Below are 12,169 nucleotides of genomic sequence, written 5' to 3' on the forward strand. Positions count from 1 at the left end.
ACGCAGCTGCACAGTCTGACAGTGAAACAATCAGAATATCCCCAAACAATTTATCTTGTGTCTCAGCATGGCATCTGTACCTGTACAGTTAGAGATGATTACACAAGTTGCCTGTTGCTTTCCAGTTGCAGCTTCTGCTTTTAGCACCTATTGCAATATAGAATTTAACCACGGGAACTGATCCGAATTTGGGCTGAAGTCTTCTAAGGTTTTTAAATAGCTGAAGCAGGTATGTGGAAGCTGAAAGTTTGAAGCCTTTTCGTAACCAGTGTAGTAGCTTGGAGACTGTATCTCAGGCAATGAGAACTGGAGGAAGGCAGAGCAGCACAGATTCAACCAGTGGTGGTCCTGGAAGACCTATGGAAGCACGTAGCGAGCAAAAGCTCAGTTTGCACAGCCTTACAGTTAGAAAGTCAGCTGATACAGAAACGGGAGAATTAAGGCAGCGTGCATTCGTGGTTTTCATCAGTTGTCCTGGATAAAATAACCAAGTCAGAAAAACAAACAGTAACGTATAACAGAAATGTCATTATTTGCCTCATTGTTTCACCTGATGCTCCTACAAATTCAGTATCTGTATTATATCCAAAATAATGAGAGCTTTATTGACACATTTGTTATACTTCCATATAACAAATAAATGGACATTTAATTTAATGTTACCCTTTTAAAGCTAAAAACAGAGCCAACGGACTTTAAGGAGATACTGTGTGCACTTGTCTTAATTATCAGGTAGTGTTGGGGGTTAATGTACTTTATCTTTTATATTCATAGCTGGATACATGAGCATTTATGTCTTTATCATACAGAAGGTAAGTTAAAATGTCAGCTCTCTTCTGTTAGCTGCTATCCTAACACAACTTTTACGTGTAACTACAAGACTTGTTTCCTTCCTGCGTCACCTTTAAAAGACAGTACTGTGATACACTTCAGCTTTTGTGGGTGTCCACTGACTGTTGTGAAGACAATTCAAATGCTCCAAATTTTTTGAGATGAGGACTTCTTATTCCAGCACACTGAGATTTTATTCTGAGTGAATGAGGCCCATGCAGTAAATATCAAGCCAATAAATGTCCTAAGGGAGTCATCTGATTTTGGAAGCAGTTTTTTCAGTACTCAGAGAATGTCACTTTGCCACTCCTCTTCTGGTCATGCAACAAACAAAATTCAGCCAGTAGTAAGGGACAAGATGTTGATAGGGGTATTTTTTTTTTTTTGTCTTCCTGAAATTCGTTTAAAAACTTATTTGAATACAGAAAGAAGAAACCAAAGCTGATAGTAAAGAAAATAGAAACAATTTGAACAGAATCAAGTGGCACACTTTATTTGAATAGTCTCACCAATGTAGAAATCATATGCTCTGTTCTTTGAGATGCAGTAGGTGGGAAGTCTGGATCAAAAGAAATGAGCAGCTGTTAAACATTTTGGCTGTGTGGCGTCTAAGAAACACAAAATGTGGCCAGTGGATGCTTCCAGTACTGCTTAACACTGCTCATCTGTGGTGCTGGGGAATAAAAGGCTGAGCGATGCTCAGTTACTCAGACATCTCACCCTACAGATGAACTTATAACTTTGGAATGGATAAGTGATTTTTATAATGTTTACTACAGTCACGAATGATGATTGAATTTCTTTGGTCATATTTGAGTATTAAAGACTAAACAACTCTTCTACCGTCGGTATTTCCTTTTCCTCTTTGCATGCTGAATAGAGAATGTGATTTAGTGCACAATTACATCTCATCTTCTACAAGCACAGGGAATGACTGAACTTAATGAATGCAAATAAGTAACCTAGATCAGTATGTTCTGGCATTCCCCAGGTCTTCCCTAGCCATTAAAATATAGTGAGGAGAGACAGGAAAGGCCTCAGCAGATAATAAGAGTTGCATCAAAAACCTGCTGGTACTGGGTTAGCAAGAAGCTGTTGTATTTGTTTCCTACACAAGTCTACTACGATCCCCATTTACTTTGAGTTGGACATTTTTTAAGAGCTGGATTGTTGAGTTTTCCTTAACAAATTTATCTTAAGATCTCAGAGCTTTGAGTGGAAGACGAAAGGAACAGAATTTGTCCCATCTGTATGACCTGCACATGCTTTCCTATAAGCTCCGAGGAGTCTGTGCCTAATGTAGATAAATATCGAATTTTGAGCTATGCTGCAAATTATTCTCTCATCCGTTGAATCACTTTCAGCAGCAGCTGCTGTTCCTATGGATGTAGCATATGTTCTGTTCCTTTTGTCTCATTGTGTTTAGGTGGCACTGCTAAAAACAGAGTGGATCTCTCCAGAAAATGAAATGGCCTTGAGATTTCATTGCTCTGGATTACCTGAAATCACCAGACTGCCACAATACTCAGCACAGCCACTGACCTTCTCACAGCTCTGCCCTCCAGGATCAGTTCTGTGCAACACTTTTAGATTTCTATCAGATTCAGTATTTGATATCACTGAATGACTTTTTTTTTAATCAGTTCTAATTTAACAGATGCTGTCAAAGTGCTTCAGAAAGTTTGAAAAGCTGAGATTAGAATTGATAGAGATTCTCTTTACAACCCAGATGATTGCTGTTATGGGCTCTTAGGCCTGGTCTGTGCCGTTTATGTCCAATACAAACATTCCCAGGTGGCTGCAATCAAACATCTGACCAGCTGATGTCATTCTGAGCATGCACATGTAGTTGCTTGGGATATCACTTCAACAGTACATTCGTGTTTGCACAAAGGGATAAACTCATACGATCTTGCTATGGCATCCATGTTGATGGGGGATTAACCATTCAGTAAAACAAATGTTCCAGCAGCACAGAATGCTCTCTGCAAATGGCACCTGACTGCCCTTCAACAGAGAAGACCAACAGGCAGGAAAGAACTGGTGCAGCCTTCTGCTTGCACAGCTTTCCCACTTTCTGCCAGGTCCCACTCTCTGCAGACTGCAACATCTCTTCAGCAGCACTGTCCCACCACACGGGGCACGTGGGCAGCAGGAGGCAGGGCAGCCCTCTGCAAAGGCAAGCTTTGCCCTCCAGTACCCGAGTTGGCTTTTAGATACTGCTGCAGTTTGGTTTGCCACGATTAATGGGGGAAACTGTAACTCTCATAAAACATCCAGAATCTTTTTAAATAGATTCTACTCGATGCTACAGAAAGAAACGTGAGTCCATTTTAAGACTTTCCCAATGCTTTAAGTTCACACAAGAACTTCCACACACTATTTCAGGTGCTCAGTTTTCTATGTACTCTGCTACGAGTATCCCACATGCCTTTCTTACACACACACAAAGGAAAAAAGGCAAGTAGTAAAATAGAGGAAAAAGGTTAATGTAAAACAAACCAGAACAAAGGAATGAAGGACTGGTGATCAGATAGTGTACACAAACAGGACAGCAAAAGTCTGGTAAAGACATAGGGGAAAATACCACTTTTCCCACTTTGTTAAATACATTACAAACTTACAGGACGCATTCAAAAAGGGAACAGGAGTGACCACACGCTCAAAGAGTGGATTCAAAATTAGTAATGGAGTAATTCAGGATTCAGAACTCTAGATTTAGCTGGGGAAAGCAACAAGGCACTACTTCCACAGCTCCTAACTGAGCTCCACAACTCAAAGATGTACTTACATGGCTGTCTCACGTGGCCAGACCACGTTAGGAAGTTGTCTGTAGAAGCACTGCCACGTTAGAAAACCTACCAGTGAAACTACACTGACAAGCATGAACCAGAACTGAATCACTGCACAGTAGGGACAGTGCTAGGAGTTGGAAACAGCACTGTACATGGCATTAATACTGCGTGGCATACACCACGTTCACTTACATATATGGCATCTGTTTGCCTTTTCCTCTGATGCACTTTTGCCAGGGATATTTTCCTTAGGAGAGCTTAAGAAAATGAAGATTTGAAGACTGCGTGTTTTGCGGGGTTTTAGGCTTAAGTGGTTGTGAATTACATGTGAAGATTTCACTGCTGCCATAGCATTATTTGAAAACTGCATACTTCCATTTTCTTTCATTCGCACTAGCAAGAAGAAACATTTTAATTCAAGCATAAGCCATGGACAATTTTTTCCCACAAAAACACGCTCAGGTGCACCAGTTAACTCCAAGTAACTCAGCACTGTGAACTTCAGCAGACAAGAGCAGCTTAAATGTTACAAGTGTGTCTTAGGGACGAGCAAAGTAAAGGTGCAAGGCGCAGCAGCAGGCAGGTGCCCATGGGAGCAGCCTCTGACTGCTGTTTGCCTGTGCAATTCCTTCTGTACACAGCAGTGAGTGCAGCTTCGGTGCTCCTCCTCAGCAGGAATTTCTGCACCGGCTTCGTGGGGAGGACCAAGAACACTCCTTGAGCCTGCAACTCCTGCTGTGCGCTCTGAGAATGCATGTTACACTCTACTTGGAGAAAGGCAGAAGCTGTTTTGCCAGTGTCTTTCAAGCAACAAGGTACCTACGAGAGAAATTTAAAAAACTCACTGATTTACCATGTTAAAAAAAGATGGCACATTTATTGCTACATAAATGTTATATACATAGTGTTTTCTGTTACATTGACAGAAAGTTTTTGAACTTCTTGCTGCTGGTTGGAAAGGTTTATCAGCAATACCTTGAAATTTGACACAGGGTACAAATCTGCAATAAACCAACAATGGAAACTGGAGAACAAGATGAGAAGCAATTCATCTCGGACAATTAGCTCTTACAATACTCCATAGGTACTACACGGTATGCTAGAACCCTACTATGGTCTTACAATGCTATTGTAAATTTCTGATATTAATGAACAGGTTATGGTAAATAACCCTACATTTTTACTACCTAATATAGTAAAATAAAGTAAGAAACTTTTTACTGAAAACTTTTTCGATTTCAAAAATCTAGAAAGAGTAATATTTAGAATTCAAGAAATTTTCTTACAAGATTATTGTATAAAAGACTAGCTACAGTGAAAAATAAGCCAAATGTTTTTTTCTTTCTATTTTATGAAGGAAAGCTTCTGGGCATACTGCAAAGTCTAATATAGCCAAAAAGACAACAAGCTTAGAAGGAAAAAGGCCAGGCAGTGGCACGTGATCACTTTCACACGTCATAAGCAACAAATTTGTTTAGCCAATAAACACTGAAATGAAGAACAAGGCCACAGATATAATCAGGTGTTATCTGATGGTATATGCAAATTAAAGTAATAGAAATGAGTCCACTATTTTCACAAACCGTTTTGTTAGGAACCATTGAAAACGTGAGCTTAGATTCATTAGTTTATTTTAACAATCCAGCTTTTGTTCTTTCAAATTAAATGACTTCATAAAAAGTACTGTTTTGTTCCTGTTTTGTACGGTGAACCAATTACCAGTAATGAAAGATGCATGATATAAACAATAGCTCAGACAACCTTGGCTTAGGAAGTTTCCTCCCATGGTCATTGCAGTGGAAGACAGTTTCCATGGAAGTTCGAAGGGATTTTAACCATTTCAACACATCTGTGACAAAGGAATACTTATGGACACTGTTCTGGTGGAGAAACATTTAATGGTTTAATGTTAATATGGCTTGGGAGGGGTCATTGCATTTGATTCACACTGATTTTTCTCCACTGACAAGCCATACAAAAAAGACAAGATAACTGATGTATACAGTAAGGAAAAGTTGGTGACCATTGCTCTTATATTCCATTAGGTAAATAAGCCCACCTCACTAGTGGCTATATCATCACACTCACTACCTGCCACGGTGAATTTAGGATTTTACGATTCACCAGAAATACAGCCTGAAAAAAAATCTCCTTTGTATTTTAATGCATTTTGTGCTTACGTACAGCTAACACTTTACATGTACTATATGTAGTACTTACTGCTCGGAAAACAAAGCAACTCTAACAAAGTAGATTCTCCCCACCCAATTTACACTTCACGTTACAAGCTTTACTATGAAGCCTAGAAGCCTAAAAAGGTTTTGTTTATAATTAGAAAAAAAAACATTTGAGGAAAGTCTGAGGGAAAATAAAAATCAATTTTTAAATCTACGAAATGTTATGGTCACAGCACTGCTCCTGCCCGGAGCCTTCTCAGGAGGCCTCTTACCGGCCTGAAACACACAGCTCAGTACGGAAGGGTAACTATGACCATAACTGTTCAGATTACCAGAGACCAAAAAGAACATAAAAAAAAGCTATACCAAGGAATAGTTTCCTATTGCGTGGAAAACACTAGTCATATGGCAAAAGGAGAGGAAAGGACAACAAAAGACTTTTCCCTTCCTTTTTTAAGACACTAATAGGTATGCTGGGAATGCTACGGGTCGACGGTTGTCACTGCTTTGTTCTCTGAATGTGAACAGCTTTAATAAATGCTGGCATCCAGCTGAAACTGTATCAGCTTTTAACATGTTAACTTTTCCCTTTATATGTAGACCTTTACAGTTCCATAACAATAAATAAAATTTGTAGTTACAATGCATTTGTCAATTCAGTTTAGGCACAAGGCAACTTCCACAATGAGTGGAGAGATCACAACAGTCTCTGATTGTGCAGAAGCGACACACTGCTTGCAATAGAATGATATGTTCAGAGTATTTCATGGGCTGAAATTCTATCTGAAGATCCTCTATCTTCAATCCTGATGCAGGTGTTGACCAGTAGCTTTGATCATAAGATTGCATTTGGGTTTCTTGCTTCAAGTGTTTTCTCCTGTCAGGTTTGTGTCTTCATATAATGTTAGTTGTCTGTGTCCTTGTGAAGAAAGGTCACCTTCTGTGTATCCTACCAATAATTCTGGAATGTTAGCAAGAAATTTAGGAGGAAAAAAGATATTAGGAAAAGACACAATAAGAAGCATAACATCAATACTAGAGAACTAATCTGAACTGTACTTTATGGCATTTTCAGTCAGTTATGAAGTATGGAAGAAAAAAACATGGAGGGGTCCTGAAATCCTTTTTCCTTCAGCATATCCAGCACAGGCAGAAACTCCATAAAAACTAACCATCTCTGATCTCCCAGTGGGGGAGGGCAGGGCAGCTGCATCTCCATCCTGCTCAGATATGAGCCAAACTTACATCAACAACTGAGAAGTTACTGAAATCTTCACACGCTAGAAACAAGATACAGAAAGAGGATATGTTCTTCTCTTTTCTAACGCAAAGGCAGTTATAAACAACCTTTACCTTAACTGTTCACAGTTCAACAACTTATTCTGGTTCTAAAAAAGTATGTGACTGCTGTACTGTAAAAAGTCGTCAGGATGCCAAGAGCAGCAAGAATTGAACACGTCCAAAGATAAAAGCACAAACATGGTCCGTGCCCTGAGTTACCAGCGCTGAAGTTCTGCCTCAGGAAAATGACATATTTTGACTCCGGGTATAGGAAAATAAGTCTTAGGTGTCAGCTTCACAGATAATTAAGTGCCATTTGGTTTGACTTTGACTTGTGTGCTCCCATCTCTAAAATAAGTAAGAGACAGTGCCTAATTTAATCACTGCTGCTGAAGACAGGCATTACCGTATAGCTGAAGAGCTGTGCTGCCTCACCTGAACTATCCTGCTCTGGGCTGTTTGGGGCATTTGGAAACGCTGGTTTGTCTTGCAAAGCTGCACGCGTTGCTTATTACACCTTAGCTACCTTCACTAACACAGACTGTGAATTACAACAGCTAGCAATCTCTGCTGGGCAGAAGACAGGAGTTAAAATGACCGGCCTTAGGGCACAGAGCAAACCTCCCTGAGATGAGAAACATCTCTAACTGTTTTTACCAGTGCTGGGAAGCAATACGTGGATTTTTAAATGAATAAATGTGATATTTGGCCACTTCAGTGTATATAATTAATCTCTATTATCCTTGGCTTATCCAGCAAGCTGCTAACTACTCCTCTGATGTCCTGCCAAGAAGGCCACCTGAGCCAAGAGTTTTATCCATAAACAAAAACACATGCAAATGAAGAGAATTTCACTAAAATTTCCTTATTATTATTATAAAACGATAGTAACCTGCATAATTTGCTTATGCTCAGAAATACCAAAGTACTTGGCAACATAAAGAAGTCTGTATTCATGGCAGCACTGTAGCTCACAATGAGCACACCTAGATCTTCTGATGGCAGCCAGTAAAAGGAAACAATCACATCAAACGTTAGCCCAGACAGGAGACGTACCTGGCTGGTGTTCACATATGACCCATAGGGTTGGTAGTTTCACTCAGGCCAGGGTGGCTTCCTGGGTGTGGTGTTGGCGGCTCTGCCGATACGGCAGAAACTTTTTCTTCTTCCCTTCTCTTAAGGCAGGCTGCTTTAGGGTTTAGGTTTCGTTCTGTAACAGAAAAACAACATCCCATACGCTGATACCGAAGGGATAACAACACTGTCACTGCAACAACTATGCAGCATCCCCACTCCTTGCAGGCCTGTACAACCACAGGTGCCTGAAGCTGCAGAGAAGCCCTACTGAAAATCCCCCTGCATCTTCCTAATTGGTATTAAAAAAAAAAAAAAAGGGAAAAGAGCTTACTTCCCACCTACATATACCTTCAAGAACTCTGAAAAAGAAGAAACTTGTCAATGAAAGGTGCTGCAAATGCAAACTGAGAAAAGCTTTCCATAATTCAGAAAGAATTAAAACAAGACTTTTGAGTTTTGTTGATAACACTGAAGTTGCACCAACCCTCAGCCCTTCTGACATCACACAGCTTCCAGTAACGTTTCTGCTCCTTTCTTTACCTTTATATTACTGCTCCAAGGATAGGTAGAATTTATAGTCATCAGTTCTCTTTGTACCTCAAGTCTGTGAAACCATCCAGCACCCATCATCGCACTTTTCAGATTTAGTCACAGAGAGCAAAAGGAATGTGTTAACTCTCCCATTTCCTTCTCCATTGTAAAGCCAGTGCTCTGTAACAGCACTTCAGCAGCATGCCTCCACTTCCACACTCAGCTTCAGTCAGAGATGTGGATCTAGCATTCACAAAACTGACAGGTTCTAAAACTCAACTGCTTCTGTTCAGCAAAATGGCTTTTCATGAATTGAAACATGAAAAACAAATTGTAGTGGCCAGAAAGGCAGACAAAAGGTATGTCATATATTCTGTCAGTTGCAAGAAGTGATTTTTTTTTCTTAAGTTTAAATGCAGCCGGCCTTGAAGTTTTAAGGAAGATTTAATTATGTAGAAACTCTGAAAGGAAGTTAATTTACAGTCATTTAAGAAATGCAGATAAATATTCTAGCTTACAGTTAGAACTTAACATCTGAAATGTGTCGTTTTGAATAGCATCAATCACAAAATGAGAGGATGCATTACCAACAGAAAGAGAAAATGGTTGATGCTATTACATAACGCACTGGCAACAGCTCCTCTGGATGCCACACAAAGCTGCAGTCACTCCGCTCCAGGGTACTGAAATGGAGATTGGAACAGGTGCAAGGAGGGACTGGTGAGACGAAGCAGGGAACAGCCTGCACAGGAGGCACAGTGTGCTTGCCACAGCCTCCAAACGCACAGCAAGTAGGGCACAAGGTGAGACTAAGCATGAGGAAGGGAAATTTCTCAAACCGTCTGTAAAATTAGTCCAAATTAATTGCAAGTATGTTTAGGGAAAAGGTTTCTAACAGCATTACAGTTTGGAAGCAGCCTCTGACCAAAGCCAAAGTGCTTCCATTCATTTTCACATGGCTGTTTGATGGTTTTTAACCACTGAAAGCCATTACTGTTCTTCTGACTTCACAACAGTCTATCTCATCTTGTAGAGACAGAAAAGCATTTTCAGATGGAAAGAACCCCAAGGTCAAAATCTCAGAAATGCTAAGATTAGCTGCTATCTGATCTGCAGAGTAACAGCATCTTCTGCATATGCCTTGCAAGAATTCTGACTGAACACACCGCATTTATTAAAGCCAGGTCAGTAGAGCTGCCCAAAAATCCTTTGCACATCATCCTTACTGCAAAGCACATAGAAGCGTGCGTTAGGGCACTCGCTTCATCGCTTTGTAACGATTGCTTTGTTCCACTGCAAGCAGTAAATTTGGAAATAAAGTAAAAATAAGGTGCACAAAAATAAGACATTGATGTCACTCAGTGACATCAGTGATACTTGAAGTAAATAGGACCACTGACATCATCCACGTCTGAAAGACACTCCCATTCTCAATGCACTTCCATCAGAGAGATGCTGAAGTCAACTGTTACTTAACAGCCGAGGGAGCAAAGCAAGAGCACACCCACCAGGTTAAGTGACAGCTACACGAGTGGCAGAGGTGCCTCAGAATTTTAAACATGCCTTTGAAATTAAGTTTAAATTGAGATTAAAAGTCATCAATAGCTTCACTGACAGGTGAGAATGGGACATTGAAAAACTAAATACAATTCCTACAGGAATGATCTCTCCTTAAAAGAAAGTAAACTGCAAAAAGAACTCTCCCTTCTGCAGTGACCACTGAGTGTATTTCTTACCTGGACACACCTGAAGGAACTGAGGAATGAAATACATGCAAAAAATCAACCCTGCCTCAATTAATGTAGCTTCAGGTTTCCTCATCCTCCCTAGAACACATTTAATGCAAACACCTGAGGATCTGCAGTTAATTCACCGTATTTCAGTATTTCAGTTGTGCGTGGTTCCTCTAAAATGAGGCTGCTTGTTTTGCTAAACCATCTGTAGAACTGAACAAGCACTTATCTGAACTGCATAAAGCAAGATGTGTCAGTGGCTTAATCAACTAATCGACCTTGAGCACTTGTAACAAAACGGCTTACTGCACAGGAAAGGAACAATACAAGAATGGGTATTCAGTGTACAGCACTCTGCTCCTCTATCTCTTTTTTTTGGTAACAGCTATTCCTTGTTTTCCCCCAAAAAACTTGTAACACAGTTACAGGAGCTGAATGCTTTCAGCAACTCCTGCACTGAGCTATGCAGATTTCCAAGGGGACCCACGGCTGCGTACCACAGCTGCCCTGCAAAGTGCCACAGCACAGCGGGGGGATACTGACCTCTCACTTGCTGCTCTAGACTGAGGATGACTGCCACAGCCTGGTGAAGAATAAGCAGTTTCGTCTGTGGTTTCTCACTCTTCAGATGAAGCTGACACATTCGGCCGAGCTCTTTAAACGCCTCGTTAATATCTCGCACACGCAAACGCTCTCTGGCATTATTTGCCATTCTTCTCTCCTTTTCTCTTTCTATTTTCTGCTCTGGGTTTAAATCCTCATCTTCATTAGTACTGCTGCAAGAAAGCGTAAATAAAAGTATATCCAAGTATCACTACAAATTCAAGCAAGTCACCCCACTAGAGCAGAAGTCTCAGTCAACGAAACTGAAACGTCTCCTTATTTACAGTATTTCATAGTGAAGTGTATTTAAATAATAATAAAACACAGATATTAACACTTCAGTACAGAAGCTAATTCTTGCTGCGCTTCCATTTTCCTGAAAGAAAACCTTCAATGGCTTTTGCCTAAGGAATATCCACAGAACACTGTCCACACACAGTCAGCAGCTCCAGGAAGAGCAGAGGAAATACGCTGCCCTTGGAAGCCACAGGAACACTAACTGCTGCTCTGATCCCCTTCTCACACGCTGCAGCTGCTGGGGATACTCAGCCATCTCTTCGGGTGAAGAACCAGTCACTTTCAACTAACAGCATTTGCTGGTTTCCAATCCATCAGCTGACAATATAAAGGCATTCATGTAAATCACAATTCAACTTCTGTAATGAGCACATTTGACTTTTGCTAAAAGATTTGTCTGGACAGCTTTAAAACTGTTTTTTTTTTCTCTTAATACCCAACAGAGCTGAAGGTATTTAGAATGCTTTTACCATTTCACTTACTATTATTATACTAAGTTGCATAACAGTTTTTTTTCTGTGTAAGACCGCCCAATTAAGCTTAAATCTGCAGAAACCTCCACCCTACTGAAATTAATACAGCAAATACCATCGGTACGTGTGATGGTGCAGGTGCCTCTGCCTGGATTTACAAAATTCCAACTGTTTGGTGTTAGCTCCAGGTTCAGTACTCGTGTCAGACCTGTCCGGCAGATCTAACAGCATTACACCTGGTTTTACTCCAGTTGGTTTTGTTTTGTCCACGGTTTGGAAATTATAGGCACGTAACACATCCACCGCAGTCCTGAGGTGGTGAGGACGCGGCTCTCCACCACTACTGCCCCCTTTAAAGAGGTGTGTCAAAC

At 40.5% G+C, this 12,169-nt stretch overlaps 1 protein-coding gene across 8 annotated transcripts in view; it reads right to left on the minus strand.

The window, feature by feature from the left end:
* Nucleotides 1–4,483: 4,483 nt before the first annotated feature.
* TCF12 (transcription factor 12) overlaps nucleotides 4,484–12,169 on the minus strand; it is a 151,913-nt gene continuing 144,227 nt past the window's right edge. For 5 of the 8 annotated variants that reach the window (XM_065733794.1, XM_065733793.1, XM_065733796.1 and 2 more), the window contains 3 exons: nucleotides 10,969–11,201; nucleotides 8,141–8,294; nucleotides 4,484–6,764 (listed from right to left, as the gene is read on the minus strand). In XM_065733794.1, coding sequence (XP_065589866.1) covers nucleotides 8,152–8,294; nucleotides 10,969–11,201 — 376 coding nt within the window. In that variant the 3' untranslated portion in view covers nucleotides 4,484–6,764; nucleotides 8,141–8,151. The remainder of the gene's footprint in view (nucleotides 6,765–8,140; nucleotides 8,295–10,968; nucleotides 11,202–12,169) is intronic. The other 3 variants (XM_065733797.1, XM_065733795.1, XM_065733801.1) reach the window with 1 other exon arrangement.

This window comes from Cyrtonyx montezumae, unplaced genomic scaffold, assembly GCF_038088225.1.
Source record: "Cyrtonyx montezumae isolate F1298 unplaced genomic scaffold, pur_monq_1.0 scaffold_17, whole genome shotgun sequence".
Lineage (NCBI taxonomy): Eukaryota > Metazoa > Chordata > Aves > Galliformes > Odontophoridae > Cyrtonyx > Cyrtonyx montezumae.